Source organism: Thunnus thynnus, chromosome 3 (assembly GCF_963924715.1).
Source record: "Thunnus thynnus chromosome 3, fThuThy2.1, whole genome shotgun sequence".
NCBI classification, from domain to species: Eukaryota; Metazoa; Chordata; class Actinopteri; order Scombriformes; family Scombridae; genus Thunnus; species Thunnus thynnus.
In genome coordinates, this window is record NC_089519.1 from 8,469,790 (window position 1) to 8,489,736 (window position 19,947).

The 19,947-nt window shown below is 38.8% G+C and overlaps 1 protein-coding gene across 1 annotated transcript; it reads left to right on the forward strand.

Moving 5' to 3' along the window:
- Positions 1–1,978: 1,978 nt before the first annotated feature.
- slc2a15b (solute carrier family 2 member 15b) lies at positions 1,979–19,730 on the forward strand. Its single transcript, XM_067583903.1, has 12 exons — positions 1,979–2,479; positions 4,230–4,328; positions 8,288–8,448; positions 8,577–8,701; positions 9,374–9,519; positions 10,137–10,269; positions 10,941–11,128; positions 13,602–13,712; positions 14,464–14,565; positions 15,374–15,449; positions 16,680–16,807; positions 18,533–19,730. The coding sequence occupies exons 1-12, from the start codon at positions 2,435–2,437 to the stop codon at positions 18,758–18,760; spliced, it is 1,542 nt and encodes a 513-aa protein (XP_067440004.1). The 5' UTR covers positions 1,979–2,434; the 3' UTR covers positions 18,761–19,730.
- The last annotated feature ends 217 nt before the right edge of the window (positions 19,731–19,947 follow it).

Below are 19,947 nucleotides of genomic sequence, written 5' to 3' on the forward strand. Positions count from 1 at the left end.
AGCATGAAGCCACAGACATTTCACACAGACAGAAGTCATATGACACAAGCCATTTGACTTGCGTGATAGTCTCAACTTGGCTCGTTGCGTGGAACTTCAGAGCGCAAGTCTGCAGGTTCATTGCTTGTGTATCGGAGGATACTGTGTGGGAATAAGCTGTAGCACGAAATAGCAGCAGGGAGGAGAAAGTGTGATGGAGCAGGGTGAAACGATACTGAAGGCAGAGAGATCCTGTATTGTTTGAGGACTGTAGTGGTGAAACAGCCTTGAAGAAAGAACTGGCACTAATTTATAAGCCATTTTTTTATTTAAACCTCTCTCCACATATCACATAAAACATTTAACTTTGCTGTGTGCTTTGTATCAAAATCATCCATTTGAGATCCATGCTTTGTTCTCTGAAAGCCATGTGATGAAACCCTCATGGGTCTAGAATAGAGTAAAGAACAACACTGAAACTTCTGTCATTTCAATGCAAAAAAGGATATATGTTGTAAGCTTTTTCCCTCGAGAGGTCATGTGGTTGGAAACTAAAACATTTTACCATGAAATCACTGCAGAGTGAAGAGCAGTGCAAGAGTCATATGTTAAGCAGGAACTACTGTAGCCAAAGGCCATTACAAGGTGACCAAATAGGTCCACATGTAAGACAGTCATGTGTAAAGAGGAGATGCAAAGCGTTTTTGTGAATTAATCCACATGATTCATCTGTGCTTTGTAAGCACAAGACAAAACCTTTCCTGAGGGAGGAACAGAGATATTTTGTAAGTTTACAATCTTTTGTTTGTCTCCACAAGTTTAATTCCATTTGTTTAATAATTCATAAAGAATATATCAAAATAAAGGACAGAAAAGAAACACTAGCTCTCCTAATGTATTACAGCAACACAGTAATGGAAAGAAAATCCAGGGTGAACTGTAAACTCTCATTACAATCTGTTTCTGGTCAAAGGATGCTACAACATTGTGATATTGTTGTAATGCAAAGAAAAGCATGAAGGAGAACATGAATCGACATCAAACAAAGATCAAGAGAGATCTTAAAAAAAAAAAAAATCAAACACACTATCAGTATCAGCGTTGAAAGCATCTTACTTGAATTGCTTTAAAAGCTGTAATCTTAAATCTGAAGGCATGATGCATGCATAATGCCAAGAATGTGTGCTCACTAGATTAAAACACATAAGGAAAAAGTGGCTGGATATAGAACACAAGGGGCCCTTGGATGATTTGGCAATTTATCTTAAAGGGACTAAACCTGAACAATTATTCTTTTGTTTGGGTTTTCTGCTGTGATGAGTCGATTTTTTTCTTCTAAGAAACCACACAGTAATTTTACGGGTTAAGAATTGGAAATGGGGAAACCCATAAATTTAATTTCATTACTAAGCTTAAATCTTTTTAATATAAACCTTTTACACCACAAAGGACCCACTGATCAACCATTCAATCATAGCAATCATCTGTCTCGTAGAAATTTTTTTTTTTTTTTTAAAGTTTAGTGTATTATTTGATTGAAAATAGGTGTTTTCTGTTTAGATTAAGTTTAAAATTGACATTTAATACTGACATTCTGGGCCCCTGGGACGCTCACCTGGGACGCCCTCCAGGTATGATAGGTACAGTCATGATGCTCTATGCAACCTAAACACCACTGATAATCAAATCAGCCAAAATGTCAAACAAATTTTCTACAGCTCTGCATGGAAAAAAGAAATCATGTTACTCATCATCAGTAGTTGCACCTTTCATTTGGTGCCCCTGACTACAATGAACAATAGTGCAGGAGATGTTAGCATTGATTGCAAAGAGAACATTTGTGCAACATAAAAAATTCAATCAATCAATTTCCTTTTGTAGAAAAGAAGCACTTAGTTGTAGCTGATGCAAAACATAAAAATAAAGTTAAAAAAAAGTAAAATATCAGTTTCAGTCTTAATTTTTACAGTCAGAATCTCAAAGTTCATTATAAAATGTGCAGAAATGATGCTTGACGTGATGAGACCCCCCCCCCCCCCCCCCCCCCGTCCTGGAGGAAGGTGCCCGTATAGGTGCCCCTGGTCCTCAGCCAAGCCCCTAATGTTTACTAATCCTGAAATCGCCCCTGGCTACAGTTAGTCATAGACTATTTAATGACAACTGTCAGTACTGTCAGCCACTTTGGCTCATGTGATCGCTGATGGACCGGAGCAAACGATTCACGGCTGGGATGGGCCTGCTCCGTGACGCGCTCCGGTGATTGGAGAGTTTGGGAGTTTGACAAGCTTGTTAATTCCGCCCATCAGCGCCGCGCGCCTCCTCCCCGCCGCGCGAGCATGGCTGGAAACTACAAACGGGGGATGAGAGGCGAAGAGTTTTGAAAAGTTGTGCATATGAGCTGTTTCTCATCTCAAACGAGCTGATCACACATTGGGAGTAATTATTCATGACTTAAATGGCGGAGGAACTGTTACTGGAAAACGATGGCAAAATCAGCACGGTAAGTGGTGAAATGTCACTTTAAAAACCATCATTTGTAGAGTTGATTGATTGCTGTTTTCTACCAGCTCTGTTTAGTCTATCAATGACATCTTTTACTGAGCACTTTTTATTTATTTATTTTTTTTTAGATTATCCTCAGTCTGAGATCAAATAATAATTTGTTGTCTCCATCAAGCACTATCATGTTTTATCTTTACAGACAGTACACATCATTAAGTTACAATCTATTTGAACTCATCATCAAAAAATGTCTACATGTGGTAATGCTGCCTGTGGATGCTTGACATGAAAAAGTTTTGATTCTTCCTGGTCACAGTGAGACTTGAGTAAGGATGGACAGATTCGCACGACATCAAAACCAGATTGAAATTTAATCTAAATTGTGTCTTCAATTACAAAACAATAACAAAAACTTAGAAAAAGAACTAAACTAACTAGTAAAAGTCTTAAACAGAGCTTTGGCTAGAGTGGTGCAACATGTGAAGAGCTGCACATCTGACAGCTAATCATCTTAAATTGAATGCTGACTGCCCTGCATTGTCTGCCAGCAGCTATTTTCACGTGTAGTCGTCTAACTCCCTCCATCAGGCCATTACTGGCTAAATTAAGTTTCTTTAAGGCATCTGTGCTGTTATTGTTCAGACAGAGCAGAGGGTTCCTGGTTCTCTCTGCTCAGACTCTTGGTGTTAACCAACCAAACATCCTGTATTTTCACATTTGTTCTGCTATATGGGATCTGTTAAAGGATGGGATTTTTGTATGATCATTTACACAACTAACATTTTTCTCCATCCTCCATCCGAAGTTATGGACATTCAAAAACACATAATAATCCAGCCGACCTTCTAACTTGGAGGTCAGCTAAGCTTAGTGTGCTGGAATTTAGGATGGCAGCCAAGAGGGTAGCTGCAGGCCGTTCCTAATGAAAATACAGTACCTCGTCCGTCTCCAAGACAAAGTGGAGCTCATGTGACTTTTTATAACGTGTATGTGACACCAAATTCTCTCTTTGCCCTTCAAGTGCCTCTGGAGCTCAGCTAGTGCCTGAAAAGTGGAGCCATTGGCGCTCCACTCTTAACTGTGTTGATCTGTTTAGCTCATTCAAAGTGTTTCTCCCAAAGCTGAAACAACCAGAGCAGGCCAGTTGCATCTGGATTGTGTCCAGTTTGTTTCACGTCTTCTGATTTAGTCACGTGCTGCTTGGTGCCTGTCGAGCGCTGTAACAAAGTCCAGAGATCACAGACTCATATGTAACATATACCCTCATGATGCTGTTAAATACTCACACATAATGTGCTAATCTTCTGTACAGGCTGCACACAATTCTAGAAAAATAGAGTGAAAATGGAAACAACAGTTTGCTTTCAATCTTCTCACTAGTCCATATTCTGTCTTTTTTTTCCCACAAGGCAATTTTTTCCCAGTTTTGAACAGTCACAGTCAAATTCAAAAGTTTGGACACACCCTCCCATTCACTTGAATGAGAGAGCGTGTCCAAACTTTTGACTGGTGTGTATTTTGGTTGCCATGAAATAATTTTATGAATATCCAGCTCAGATCTTTTTATTTAAGCTATAGTACTTAAGTACTTAAACCTTATACCTGAGTTCTGGTGTGATCTCACATTAAATTAGACTGTTTATTACTATTTATTAACTATTTAGCTGTTTTTCTTGCATGACTTTAAATGTTTTACTGTGTAGTTTCTCTCAGTATCTCACTTGTTTCTCGCCTCATCTTCTCCTCAGCATCTTACCAAGTCACTGCTGGCGGTGGCGATCTTGGCGTCGTTTGGCAGCTCCATGCTCTATGGCTTCAATTTGGCTGTTGTCAACTCTCCTGCACAGGTTTGTGTCACCATCACATCAAAAACATCATCATCATCATCATTCTCAATCTTATTGCTAATAAAACAGTCTTATTGCTATCGTCATCATGGACATGAACATTAAAATACTTTTCATGATTTTTTGGAGAAACTCATACATTCCCAGTATGTATCAATACTGGGGGCGATGGTGGATGACATTTGATCTCCCCAAAGTTGAACACTAGCTCATAATGGGGGTCCGATTGTATTTCATTGTCAAGTGGAGTCATGCAGGCTTGTGTGTCAAATCTAGAAGCTTCTTCTCATCTCACCATGTCATCGATGTTCTGACGTTTTTTTATCCATCATGTGCTCTGTTCTGTCCCTTCGATGTTTGATTTGCCGCGGTGCAGTGACTAAGCTGTGAGCCATTCCTGTTTAACCATGGACCGTCCCACATGGAAGCATGTGAGCTATAGAGTCACATCTCATGCTACTATACTGTACTATGCTTCGGAGGGGCTTTACATGGAAGGATGTGCTCCTGCTGGATTTCATTTCCAACTTTTTTCCCTCATTTTGATCTATTATTCTGTTAGATTGAGATATATGAACAATATCAGGAAGCTAAAACTGTATGTGAGGAACATTTTTTTGTGATTTATAGCATTTTTAAAATTATTATAATATACATTTTTATTGTCTTTTTTATTCTACCACTGTGGGGGAATTTTAACATTTTACACATAATGGCTTTGAAGGAATTGTTTGACATTTTTGGAGATGCGTTTATTCACTTTCTTGCAGAGTTAGACAAGATGGCAGATGGATAAACTGTTCATTAAAGGGCAGCTTCGAGTGTCTTAAAATAATAGTCAGGTGGCCAAATGAACAATGAAACAGGTTTTTCTTGCTGTAATCATTTGTCCTGTTCATACTGACATTAGAAGATCCCTTCATGATGCACTTACAATGTAAGTGATGGGAGACAAAATCCACAGTCCTCCTTCTGTGCAAAAATGTTTTTTAAAGTTTATCTGAAGCTAATACGAAGCCTCAATCGACCAAATGAGTCAAATCAAGTAGATATCTGTTAACATTACAGTCTTTTTAGTGCCAAAGTCCCTCTTTGTTACTATATATCCACCGCAGCTCAACAGGGAAACGCAAAGAGGGAATTTGATGCTAAAAAGACTGTAAATGTGACAGATATCCACTTGATATGACTAACTTAGACTGCTGAAGCTTCAGATCAACTTTTAAATGCATTTTTGCACAAAATGTCTGTGGATACACTGTGGATTTTGGCTTCCATCACCTACATTGAAAGCATATTTGAAGGGGATCTTTTAACAGCCAGTATGAACAGGAGGAATGATTACAGCGAGGAAAACCTCTTTCACTGTTCATATGAACACCCGACTATTGTTTTAAGACTTTAAGAAATACTTACAGCACGTAAAAACCACAAATTGTCATTGTTAAGTTTCTGTTGGTGTATGAGTATGAGCTAACCGTCTCTCAGTTTTAAAAACAGAAAAGTATGAGACAAGTATCAATTTTCTCATCGTACTCTCAGCAAGAAAGTGAACAATTTCCCAAAACATTGCACTATTCATCTGATAAACAGCAGCATACACAGCTTAACTTTTCTCTCTGTCACTTGTAAGATTTCATCACATTGGGTACCTTTTCTTGGTAGCACAGACAGGAACAGTTCTGACCTGTGTTGTATTTCCTCTTTCAATTAGAGCCTGTTGCTCAGTGTCACACACATACAAAGTTGTTGCTAATTTGGTGAGGTCAAACCTTTAACCATGGTCCATGTGACTTCAGTGCCCTTTTGTAGCATTCACTGCTGGCTGCTGTGTGTCATCTGACATTAGTTACGCCTGTGTGCTCCAGATCAAATTTTAGGTGTGGCAGAAGGTTCAGTTGGTCTTGAGGTGAGAAAAATGTTTTTTTTAATAGGATACATTAAGAACTAATGGTCTGCTGTCATGTGTCTCAATTATTAGATTATATTATCCGACAGCTTGTCACAGACTCCCTCGACTATTTCTGGCAGATAGCCATGGCACAAGAGGACTGATTTAGTGTTTGAAAGGCAATAATGTGTATTGCATTTTTTGAAATCATTATGTATCAGTGAGCCTTAATTAGAATGTATTGGCCTTGTAATTTAATTTGGACTTGAAGGTTGAGGGAAGGGAGCAGGATTCAGCGAGCTAAGCAGAACAAAAGTCAAGGCCAGGTCAATAATGAGCAACTTTCTTATTAGCCAGTTTGGCAGGTATTCTCTGAGCCTTTCTTCTTCTGGAAAAAATTAAATTGGCATCATGTGACACTGGCTCAGCTGAAGTCGGACATCGGTCAAATAAAGGAATTCAAATCCACTAAGTTTGTTTTAGCAGAGAGGGCAGTAAAATGTGTTGTGAATTGTTCACTACATCACCGGTGTGGCTCCTGTAAACAAAAATCACAAAAAAGTAGCAAAGAATGATAAGTGATAAACAGAAAGATGACAGTTACAATCACATTAAGATCAATCCTAATATAAATATAAAAAATAAAAATCACTAAATAAATGAATAAACACATGAGAATTAATAGTTGTGGGTACAAGTATAAAAACACAAGCGTAGTATTGCACAGAGAACTAATAGATAATAAAAACAGTGTGACCAGTCATAAGATAAGATAAGATATACTTTACTGGGAGATTTTGGGCTCCGAGGCAAGTCATGTCCTCTTCACGTCTACAAAATAGTGAAAGAGAAGAACGATCATACGACTGGTTTCAAAGATATCAACGTGGAAGATCGAATGATTTAATACTATCGCACAGTTAGTTGATTATTATAATACTCGTGTCGTGTGGTATCTTGACTTACAATAGAGCTCTGTTTTTGTTGTATGTTTTCCCCTTTGATGCATTTGCAGCAGAGGAGCGTTCTCATGGAAGGAGCGGTGCAGTAGTGGCAGTGAAGATGTGTTTCAGTGTCGACATCAAATGGTTTCAGTGATTGATTAGTTTCACTCTGATTCTCTTTTTCATACATTCTTCAGCCTTTAGACAGAAGGAATATTTAACAAAATGATTTTAATCATTTATAAACATTTAACTGGTCAGTTTTTATCTAGCCAGTTTATACAACACCATCATCAGACATGATGGAGATGATGACAATCTTTTGGACGGATTGGAGACAGTCCCATGAAATCTTGACAAATATAAATTTATCTCTCTTCTTGTCATCACGGGACTCCCTCAAGACCTCCCACTCCCTCCTTCTCTATCCACACTGTTTTACAAAATGATACAAAATAATCCATCTTTCAGGCTTGATTAGCGTAAATACTACAACGGTTAATTCAGATCAAAATCAACCCTTATTTTTCTGGTCTAGTTTTTGTTATGTCTCTCGCACAGAATATGAATAAATTGTGTCTCTTGAGCAAAATTAGGTTTAATGTAATTGATTCACCGGGACAGCTGGATCTCAGTGAAATCTTCACACTGTCAGATAAACCTGAAAGAAATCTGAAGAATGTTGTCGGCTCTTGCAATATATTTTTGTCACACCACGAGGAGAAGTGCTCTCATTTTTATCAAGCATGCAGTTTATGGCCTCTTTCCCATCAAATTCCATTTGACTTTGACTGTGGGTGCTCGATGAACTTCCTGTCTGGTCTAAAATCACATGAATAAGGTGCGTGAAGATGGCTGTCTCTCACGCCGGTTAAAACATCCCTTCGTCCCATCCCCCTCCCCCCAGTGTAACGGAAACGGCAAGACGAATGTAGACATTTGGATGTGTGGCACTGTGGGAAATAGTTGATGAGGTGTCAAATTTCATGGCCACCATATTCACACTCCAGGTCTACTGGAGTGATGGACACGATGGCCCAGGGGTGTAGGGATTATATGTTGTTCAGCAATTATTTCTTTCTTCTGTATTTTTTTTGTAATGAACTGAATTCTTCTTCTACCAGTACATCAAAGACTTCTACAATGAGACGATGATAGAAACTTACGACTGGGCTCCGGATGAGGAACTCCTCACCGTCCTGTATTCCCTCACTGTGTCCATCTTTGCTATTGGTGGGATGACTGGCGCCCTGCTAGTGGGCAGACTTGTAACCAAATATGGAAGGTTAGTTTGTGTGTGTGTGTGTGTGTACAGATGGTTTTTTGTGCGTTTAACATATGTCAGTGTATGTTTGTGTTGCAGTCAGTACGGCTTCTGACAGTTACTAACATCTTATTCTGTGTCTTTAACAGGAAAGGGACGCTGGTGAGATCCACTGTGCTGGTGTTTATAGGAGGAGCTCTTATGGGCTTCAGCAGAGCATGCAGGTTGCCAGCGATGGTCATCATTGGACGCTTCATCACAGGAGTCCACTCAGGTAGGCCCGCCCGATTCCTCAATGACCGGAATGAATCCCAGTGTCTCATCAAAGTAAAACAGAAATTAGCAGCATTATAAATGTAAGAAAAGGGAAGTTTTAGCTGCTTTTTTATATACTATAGACTTGAGAATTGAGTCTGATGGTTTGCAGTTTACAATGGAAGTGCTTCTGATATCTTCTGTTCATTATATCTTGTCTATGCAATACTAAGTGTTTTTTTTATCCATTTTATAAATAGTCCTCTTCCACTCAAAAATGTGTTTGGCTTATTGTCATGTCACCCGGATGTTTGAGCTTCACTGCACAGAATGATGTATGTGCAGAGTTTGACACTAGAAGGCTGTTTTCACATTCATCTTCTGAAAGTGGAAAGTTTTTCTGTGCTCAACGTGAATCTGAGTTTAAGGCGAGCATGATTTGTGATATCACAACTAGTTTGGAATCATGGTCCAGTATGCATATTCATAGATTTTAGATTTTTCAATGAGGGAGATAAATATGTTCATAAATCTTGTCTGGAGGGGATGTTTAAGGTGCACATGCTAGTAAACAAAACTAGGCATAAATAACTGTTGGAAAAACTTGACTTATGATGAAAATAATTTTAAAAAAAAACATACATTAAAGTTGTGTCAGTGGTGATCTCTCTCTCTCTATTCGTTTCAACAGGTATCTCTCTCAGTGTTGTGCCGATGTACCTCGGTGAGATCGCCCCCAAGAACCTGCGAGGCTTCCTGGGCCTCGTTCCCAGCATCCACATTTGTCTCGGGGTCTTCATCGCTCAGATCCTGGGGCTCCATGAAACACTGGGAAAGGTACTGACATCATGTCATTAAAACCTCCACACAGGTCGACTCCATCACATGGTTGTGAACTCTCAAATGTCGTTTGGCCTCAATTATTCAATCAATACTTGACATAGTTCAGATTTTTGATATAAGATGAAGTTCTGGTAGTGATTTATAGGGACAGATTATTAGCTCAGGCAGCTAGTCCTGTCATCAGTCGTCTATTTGGTTCTGTGTGTAACATGTTCAGCTGGCCTTCAGCTCTCCTCTTCCTCCTTCATATTTCTACCTCTTGTATGCAGTAGATCTGGATCAGCCAACACTCTTTCCATCTGCCCACACTTACGTCTGATAGAGAGGAGGCAGGAATGCTAATGTTTGGAACAGCTGCACAGAAAAATGAAGCTAAAATAAGACAAAGGATTTCAAAGATTTTAGTCTGTCAAGACCTAATCACTCTCTACTTTTTGGTTCATCCCATCTGGAGAGGCTTTTACATCCTTTTTTAGATGATATACGTGTTAGAGATGATATGTGGAATAGTGAAAGCTGCTCTATATAATCTTGAATTATCTGTATAAATACACATACATCTGTATAAATATTTTTTCTTAACAGTTTTAAATGTTGTGTTTTCCACACAGGAAGAGCACTGGCCTCTGCTCCTGTCCCTTGTGGTGTTTCCTACCATGGTACAGCTGATGCTGTTGCCATGGTTTCCAGAGAGTCCGCGGTACCTGTTGATAGAGAAGGGAAACGTTCACGCCACTATTGCAGGTAAGAAAGTGGATTCTTAATATTCTTCACTTCTAAATGTTTAAAAATATTTGATCACATGATGTAAAGACTCATAATTTCTCTTAACAACCCACAATTCTTCTTTAAAATGATCATCATTCAAAGATCATCACATAAAATCCCATCTCTGCTGTTAATGTATAAATGTCCACGTTGTGCAGCTCAGCTCCTTATTTAAATTACTTGACTTACTGTACGTGTTACAATGTGCTTCACATGCTTTAAACTTAGATTAAAGCTGAAACTTTAAATGCTCAATTCAACGTTGTTTATCTGCTTTACAGCTAAATATGAAAATAGCCATTTGAAAAGTCAAAGAATAGGATTTTTAATTGCTAAAACGTGTCAGCTAATACAGTGTGGGTTGTAGCCAGAAATTTCTGTGGTGCAGGTTCATTGATTAGATGATGTTTGATGACAAATTTAAGTCAGTTTGCTTGCTGGAGCAATCTGCATCTAATGATGGAAAAAATGGTTGTCAGCTCTTGTCATGGCATACATTAAATGTACGGAGGTGACTGAACCTGTCAATGTTACTCTGTTTCATAATTTTGATATCAAAGCTTCTTTCCTTTCTTCTATAAAGTGAATTTTTATTGGTCTTCCAGACTAGTAAAAGCCTTTCTTTCTGTGCTGTCTTTTTCCTCTAGCCCTGAAGTGGTACCGCACTAAAGGAAACATCCAGGCAGAGGTTGAGGAGATGCAGGAGGAGCAGCGTTCACTGTCCTCCATCCAGACTATCTCCGTCCGTGGCCTGCTCATGGACCGCTGTGTTCGCTGGCAGGTCATCACCATTGTGGTGGTCAACATCGGCATGCAGCTGTCTGGCATTGATGCGGTGAGTGGGAAAAGCATCGTTGCCTTTTTCCGTCTTTGTGTGTATGCACAGTCTTTGCACATCCACAATGACAGCACAATTATATGAGAGTTCCCAGCTGTGCTCCTCCCATCTGTACTCTCTCCTGTCCATACATCACAGTCCCACATGCAGCCACTGAGTGACTAAGCAGGGGGCAACGGGACCACGCCTCATTATCTCCTGGTCTTCTCTCTTAGCGCTGCCTCACATACAGTAGGGAGGTCCACCCATCCTCCACACAGACAAACACATTCTTGTACTCATTGCTCCATGTGGATGGAAGCTCTAGGCATGCAGGCTCACATGTTAGCACCATTTCCCAGCAGGGGTACACCCCGCTGAGTCCCACTGTCCCAGCTGTTCCAGTCAGGAGCACTGGGAGGCTTCAAACATGCAGAGGAACAAACATGTAATCTCAGTGTGCAATAAATCTGTTACACAAAATGCAAAATATGATTTTTCAAGAGAGTTTAAGGCAAAAATGTGCACGTTGTTCCTATGATCTTGGGTATTTCTAATGTCTCTGGCACAGACAGCAATAAGACGAACAAGTTGCAAGATGATCAGCAAGAAAAAATAAAGGATCTGATCCTTTGACAGTGAATGTAGCACCAATTTTGTGGAGTTATGATGGGGATGTGCATATCTGGAACCTGTCTATAACAAAGACAGAATTTTGACAGATTTATTTCTCCTGCACCTTCACCAGTCCATCAATCTACAGTTAAGTTATTACTGTAGCTATCTCAGTGGTGACTTCATAAAACAGCAGCTGTTTCAGGTCGTGACTAGCTGAGCAACAAGAATCACTTGTTCTCTTAGTTCTTTTGTTTGATTGGGATCTAGCTGAAAGGTGGAGAGTCATGAGTGGTCAGTTTTTACTTGGATTCCAATGCATTGAGAGCGAGAGCTTTGTTCCTTCATTTTGCATGAAGTCAAGCTCATTCATGTTGGCTGTGAACTAATAAGGCTGCACTTGGTCCCGTCTCTTCTTCTTAAGAACAGTTTCTTGAAGCAGGGTGAAGGTTACTGTCAAGAATGGTATATCTGCACTTTTGCAGATGTTGTCTTTTTGGCATTCAAGTGTAATGCAAACCAGAGCAGTCTGCAGTGGAGTGTGACACAGTCAGAGACAGGGTTCATGGCATTAAACATGAATTTAAGGATGGGTTGATTGAGAAATACGAGATCATTTTGCCCGAGGGAAGTATGAGTCCATTGGGCTTGATTTACAATGAAACAGTAGCCATAATAAAGAGCAGGAACACAAAACACCATTACGACACCGAAAATGCCTGTTTTGAGCAAAACTATCTCAAAAACATGGAGGAAAGAAACACAAAACTGAGTCAGTTGAAGTCTTGATATCAAGATTAATTTTAAAATCAAACATTTTCAACATGAATGCAGTGTCTCCATCTGGCAATCACACCTTTTTTATGCTCAAGTTCAAAGACTTACACAACTAAGGTGTCACATGCCCATTAATACAGAAATGCTGTTCATGTACAGACCTGTGCAGTTTTTGTACTGAAATATTATCATGTAATGCACCCTGACTGGACCTTTGATGCAGTGGAAATTTATCAAGTGGACATCTAAGACTTGTGGCCATAAGTATCAACATATTCACAGAGCGTTACACAGCTCACTCGCTGTGACAGGAGAATTAGCCCAAAGATCCAAGAAGATTTTAGAGTTGAGTTGCTGAGTCTTTGAGTTGCAAATGCATGATGCCCTCAAGGTGCCTCTGTCTGGCCTCAGAGGGAAAAAAAATGCTCCACGCATCCTGTTGCCATCACAAGACTTACTTAAAATATGAAGATGGACAGAAGATTAATGAAAAATGAAATATGGAAATAGAAAAACTGTTTCAGGCTACAGTTCTATACAGAAAGTCACCAGTGTGGATTTCAGTTCATTGAGGAGGAACTATAGCACATTATTTTATAGGTTTTCGAGACAATGTGTTTCAAAAAGATATATCTGGTCCCAACTCTTTTACTTTTTTAAAATTGTTGGTGTTTTAATATAGGCATGTGTGTATGCATACTTGTAGGCTGCAATGGTGATGAATCACTACACATATGGTTACTAAATCAACAAGACAGCGTTTAACCGCACCGATCACGATCTTGTCCACACCTCATCAATGATGGATGTTGCATCAGCAAAGTGTGATTAATGAGAATACATAAAATTAATTTCAAGGGGAGCACTTGTCAGAAGTCCATACTGATGAAACACCGTATCTCAAATGCATGAGTGATGGTCAGCCTGATGATAATGATCACTATGATGAATCACGTGGAAACACCAAATAAGCAGAGTGAAGAAAAAAAAAAGACAAACTCAGAGTTTCAAAGCATCTGTCTATGTGTGTGGATGTGCATATGTGTGTGGTCCAACACTTTTAATACATTCATCAACTTCCTGTCGCTGTCAATTTCAGATCTGGTTTTACACAAATGACATATTTAAGAACGCAGGAATCCCAGAACCTCACATTCAGTACACAACAGTGGGAACTGGTGCCATTGAGGTCATCTCTGGGATGCTGGGGGTGAGTAAACATCATCACACTTAAAACACTAAGATGACATCAGTATATCACTATTATATATTATACAGACTGTTTATATTGCTTTCTATGGTGTGCTTAAATGACAGAATTAGAATTACAGGTTAACTGATCAATCAACGAATCGTAGTCAAGTAAAAATACAAAGCATTGCAAATGTGCGATGTGCTGTTTCATGTTGTAAAACAAATATCTTGTTGATGGGCTTTTTAAAAAAACTAAAGACTAAATTAACTGTTGATGTGAGTTTGCTCTGGTTTTAAATTGTCAGTTTATAGTCTGTTCCTCGACTATTATCTTATAGACTGAATAATAAGCAGCAGAGTTGTGAAAATATATAAAAAATAAATATAATCATAATCATCAAATGAAATAAATCTCACTTGCACAGTTGATACTTATTAATTCTGCAAGAGATTGATTTTTAATGTATATTCTAAGCAAAGACAAAATAGTTTCTCATGTTTTATCTAAATTATAGTAATATGCCAAACTTTTACTTGAATATATGTATTTATCAGGGACAGTACACATTAATTACCATCATTATGATGTAAATGTTCCAGATTTGGCCAAAAGGCTTATTGTTTGTAGTGCTTCATACACCAGTAAGCATCAAACGGTCTATAATGAATAATCAGAGGATAAAAAAGTCAAGTGTTTCTTATGTCTGGATGACGTCTCATGTTGCCCGCCAATGACAGCAGGTCCTGCCTCTCTGTCCATCTTGCAGTGTTTTACTATCGAGCGTCTGGGCAGGAGATCTCTGATGATTGGTGGCTTCCTCTTCATGGGATTCTGCTGTGCTGGGATCACTGTGTCCGTCCTCTACCAGGTAGAGTGTCATCTAAACATGCTGCTGGTGGAGGAATTTATTACATTAACTTGCAGACTGTAGCATACTGTAGGGCATGTGGAGCACTGTTTTTTAATGCAGATGAGATCATTATCAGATTTACATAAAATTACATCTGTGTCTAATTTAAGATGGGTTTCCCCAAAAAGTCACTCAGTCAACAATTTTGTTCGCTCACAATTAGGTGATTAATTGACAGAAAATGAATTTCCAACTATTTTGATAACTGATTGAGTCATTTTTTAAGGAAAGAAAATCCAAATTTTGTGATTCCAGGTTCCTAAATATGAATATTTTTTGGTTTATTTAGTCTTCTATGATGGCAAACTAAATATCTTTGGATTATGAAGCATTGGTCAGGACAAAAGACATTTGAGGACATGATGTGATCCACATTTTCACCATTTTCGGATAGTTAATAGACCAAACAATTAATAGATAATGAAAATAATTGAGTTCTAGTAACATCTATAACATCTATAAAAATATAAGTAAATGAAAAAACATTAACCAGATTATTAAATAAAAACTAAAGAAAGTTATTTCCAGTAAACCGTCGTGAACTTCCAGTGTAGTCTGGAAAACCCCTCTTTACTTGTGAATAACGGTGCAAATTAAGAGCGTAATTATAGAACTGAATGTCAGCAGTCTTGTCACTAATGTGTTACATATGATCAAAAATGATCAAATATAGAAAAATCGATGATTATGAACAACCATGCAAATTGTTAACTAATGTTTACAACTCATGACTTCAGACTCATGACTTGTGTTTGACCAATCACAGGCGGAGCTGCCCTTCATGCGCTACATCAGTGTGGGCTGCGTTGTCGGGATCATTGCTGGCTTCTGCATAGGTCCAGGTAAACATTACAACACACCCAGAAAACACATGATGAAATTCAGATTTATTAACGTGATCCTCTATATGTCTCACTTGAAAACACTTTTATTTCAACCTGTCTAGCCTATACATGACTAGATTTGGGGTTTCCTGTGTGAAAGGTAACACTGCTCCCTGCTGGATACTTTCACAACAGCAGGCCCCCGAATCTGGAAAACCAACAACCCTCCCTCCCTACTCCTCCTCTGACCGTGAAGATATTGTATTTCATCAGTCTTGTAAATTAAGAAATCATAACTGCCACACTACATCCATTCCCACAGCCATTTGTGCACTGGATGAGTTGAGTGAAGTGAATTAAGAGGCAATAGTTTACAACGTTGGGAACCACGTTGAGTGGACCTGCGAGGATGATGAATTAGGAAGAATCTGGTTTACATAACGTCATTCGTCAAGCCGGCAAAATCTGTACCTCAGCACACAGATGAGGATTTCTGTTGCTGCAATTAGACTTTTAATGGCTCATTGTTCATCAGCTCACCATGATGAATACGGTTTTCTTCAGACGAAACCTTGCATGCACAATGACGCCCCCCATACATACCGCAGATGTTGACAAATTATGGGCTCGTTATTGGTTTGACAATATTAAACCTTCCTCTATGCAATTATCATGCACAGATAATGAGGACATCATTCGGAAAGCTTATCATTAGAGCTCTTACTAATACATATTTCTCCTTCATAGCTTTCACTTCTAACAATGAAGAATTATGTGTTACAAGCTAAGACACAAACTCATAGATCCTGCTCATCAAACTAATGAATTGCACAAGTCCTGCAAGAAGCTTTTCTGCTTCTTGTGGTTCAGAAGTTGAAGTTTTGCCAAGTCGACAAACATTTTCCTCTCGTCAACTTTTGATTGCAGAATAATACTGAACACATAATGAAGCACATGCAGAAAAAGGAGTGTGATATAATAGCATCAGGTCTCGAGGAATGTGTATCATTTGTTATATCATGTTCTGTCCCAAGAGGGAATATTGATAAGCTAATTTAAAAGTAAGGATGTTAATTTCACAACACCCAACAGATTCATAGAGTTATACTGAGTGTATAAATGATATGGTTTGTATTATGACAGCTTGATAGGATGTCTTGTCAGATCAGACCAATAGATGAACTGAACTTGGAGCAATTTTGTGTTCTTTGAAATAATAAAAAATGTTGTTTTTCCTGTCTTGTGCAGCTGGTGTTCCCTTCCTGATCACTGCAGAGTTATTTAAACAGTCGCACCGACCGGCTGCCTACACTGTGGCCGGTTGCCTCAACTGGTTGTCCAACTTCACCATCGGCTTTGTCTTCCCCTTCCTAGAGGTCAGGGCGAACTCATATTCTACTTTCAATTCTGTTCACATGGAGTGCAACTCAAATTATTTCACTCAGAAGTCATTTTGTGTGCATGTGTGCAATTGTTGGCATTTCGTTGATCCAAAAATGACCAAAATGTTGTGTGCACATCTCATGGGTGACTGAGTTTACTGTCTAGAATACTGTCAGTATTGCAAACGAACAAGATTTTGTTTATTTGAATGTCTAGCCTAGTTGGCATTGAGGACCTTGATTTTATTTTGACCCACATTCAGGATCTGTTGTGGCTTCACTTGCAGAGTCAGACACAGGGCAATTATGTGGGCTGTTTGGTGTAGTTTGAGTAGAAGCGACTCCCCAAATACCAATTAAATTAACAACCTCGCTGTCCCTCATTGTCCTGGGTGTTGTTCCAGTCTGACAGACAGAAAGTAAAGAGGGCAATGATCTGTCCCATGGATAGTGGCATAAACTTACATTAATTCTGATCTGACAGCTCAGAGAGCAACTGAATGGTTACACATCTCAAATTAAAGACCAAAAAGAAGTGAGATGACTTGTGTTATGAAAATATGAAAATAGTACAGTTTCAATATTGCTGTTTTTTTCACTTGGTGCTAAGCTAGCAGTTTCCCTTTGCCTTCACTCTTTATGCTAAGCCAAGCTAAACACATCCAGGACCATATCTGTACTGAAGTAACAAGAAGAAATTGATACCAGTCATCACATCAAAGCGAACAAGTATATTCCAGGAAAAAACAAAGCCTTAGACATGTTCTCTCCTTATTTTTTATATTCTGTAAGTCTTCCTCAGACAGATCCCTCCAGTATTCCTTTTCTTCCTTAAAGCTGCACTAATTAATATTTTCATATTAACAATGACTTAAATACCTAGATGTGATGTGAATCCGTAGTGACAAACCCACAGATCACTTGACTCTGCAGTTCCCCTCAGCTCAACAAAGTATTTTAGCGTCTTTCAGCTCATTGTTTTGGTTTTACAACCTGCAACTTTATTGTTTTGGCTCACTCTCACTGCTCTCATCGCTGTCATTTCCAGCAGCAGCAGAAGTCAGCTATTTCAGCACAGAAGCTCTGATAAAACCCACTATACGCTGCCTATCCCAGACAAAGTTAGCAACCAGCTTGTGAACATAATGAGACTTTTAACGGCTAAAGAGCCAGATATTCCCCTCAGATGTTGATGGAGATCAAAACAGAGGTAAAGGAGAGTTAATATTGGACTTACAATCGTAATGTAGCCAGAAACATGACTCCAAATGAGTGCTAATGTTGCTCAGTGTCTGCTGGATGTGTAAATGCTAACAGATTCGCCACAACAATCAAAGTTAGAGATGAAATGTGTGATATGATATGTCAGTGTTGTGTTTACAGCTTGTTCTTCTGCCTCCAAGTTGCCAAAAAATTCTTTCAGTCTTCCAAAGCCTCTTTCAAACCAGCTATTTATATAATCTAATCCAGTGTGCAAAACCTACACTTATCTGATCATGTTTTGGATCAATTTCATGTTCATTTGAGTTGGATTGTTGAAACTTTCTGTGAACTACGACAGCGTGGCTCCAACTTTATTGCATGACATCCACTTTCATTTGTCCTCTTTTACTTTCCTTTGGTAGGCTGTACTTTATAAAAGAAAACAAATACTGTTCTGATTTTCTCGACAAAGTATTTATTTTACTCAAAGTTTCCCTGTGTGTCCTCCCACATCAGATGACTATGGGTCCTTACTGTTACCTGATCTTCTGTGCGATCTGCTTTGGAGTGGCCATCTACACCATCATCATCATCCCTGAGACCAGGAACAAAACCTTTGTAGAGATCAGTCAGATGTTCGCCGCCAAGAACAACATCCTCGAAGAAGAGTTGACTTCCAATGGTCATGTGAAAATGTCTGTGATGAACGGCTATGGAACTGTTGGCCTCCATGGTGAAAAATAAGAAGGAGAGAGGTGGTGGACCTACACATCAGTGGTGGTTTCTTCTCTCAGTGTGTCCTCTTGGTTTGTGATGACTGAAGTAAACATAGCAGGGGAAAAAGGTAGAACTTTGGCCACAAGGAGAACTGCTGCTTCATGTGAAAACTACAGAAGACCAGCGCATACACGCGCACGCAAACTCACACAAAATGAAATATGGGCTTGTCGGTTCAGTTGTTACCTTTTTACAAACACACGAACATGAATTTCAGTTTTAACAGTGGATCCTCCAGTCAAAGTGTAGCTTCTGCACAGTGTCTGAGATAGAAGTCATGCGTTTCAAATCAACCATCAGTGACATTTTAATCCGTTTCTCTGCATCTTACAGCATTTTTACGGGAGCTGAGTTGGTTTCTCACAGTGCTCTCAGAAGTTTTAATCTTATTAGCCTCACTTTTTTTTTTTTTTTTTTGTTGAACACATCCCATGTTGAATAAATCTCATTCAATACAAAATGAAGGTAGGGTATTTATTTAGTGACACAGCAATAAGACCTCTACTGAAGGAAGGTATAAAGGCCATCTCTCTGATATATCCCTCTATGTTTAAAGGTCACGAGACATCGTGAATAATATATTCACTGTTACTGTATGTTTACACTGTTCAGCTCAAGGTGAATGTCTCAACCAAGAACTTGAGCTTTTGTTTGTTCTGTCTGTTCATCTTTTCGCTCAGTTTGTGATTTTGTGTCTCTTTTTACATAAGAGAGCTGAATATTGTGGCTACTGTAGTAGTCATTTCATGTCTTGTCCAAATGTATGCACATATGTAAAGAGTTATAATTTATCAATATATAACATCAAAGTAGCTGTACAAGTTTGTTCAGTCATTTTTTTAACTGCTGTATGTTTTACAAGACTTGTTTGTATAATATATTGAGTAGTTAGTGACAGTGAGAACTATGAAATAAAATTAAGATGTTTGAACATGAAGCTGATGTTTGAATATGAACTTGAGCTGTAAACTCTTTTGCTAATTGGGCCACATAAACACAAGCAAATATACAAAATAACAGCAAAAAAATAATATATACAGTAAGTTGTCTTTCACATTCACCCCCCTGTACCAACAAATCCGGAGCATTACTGACTTACATTTCTTTCAGGGCCAGTGTTTATTTAGCTGTAATGACACCTGATAATTGCATGC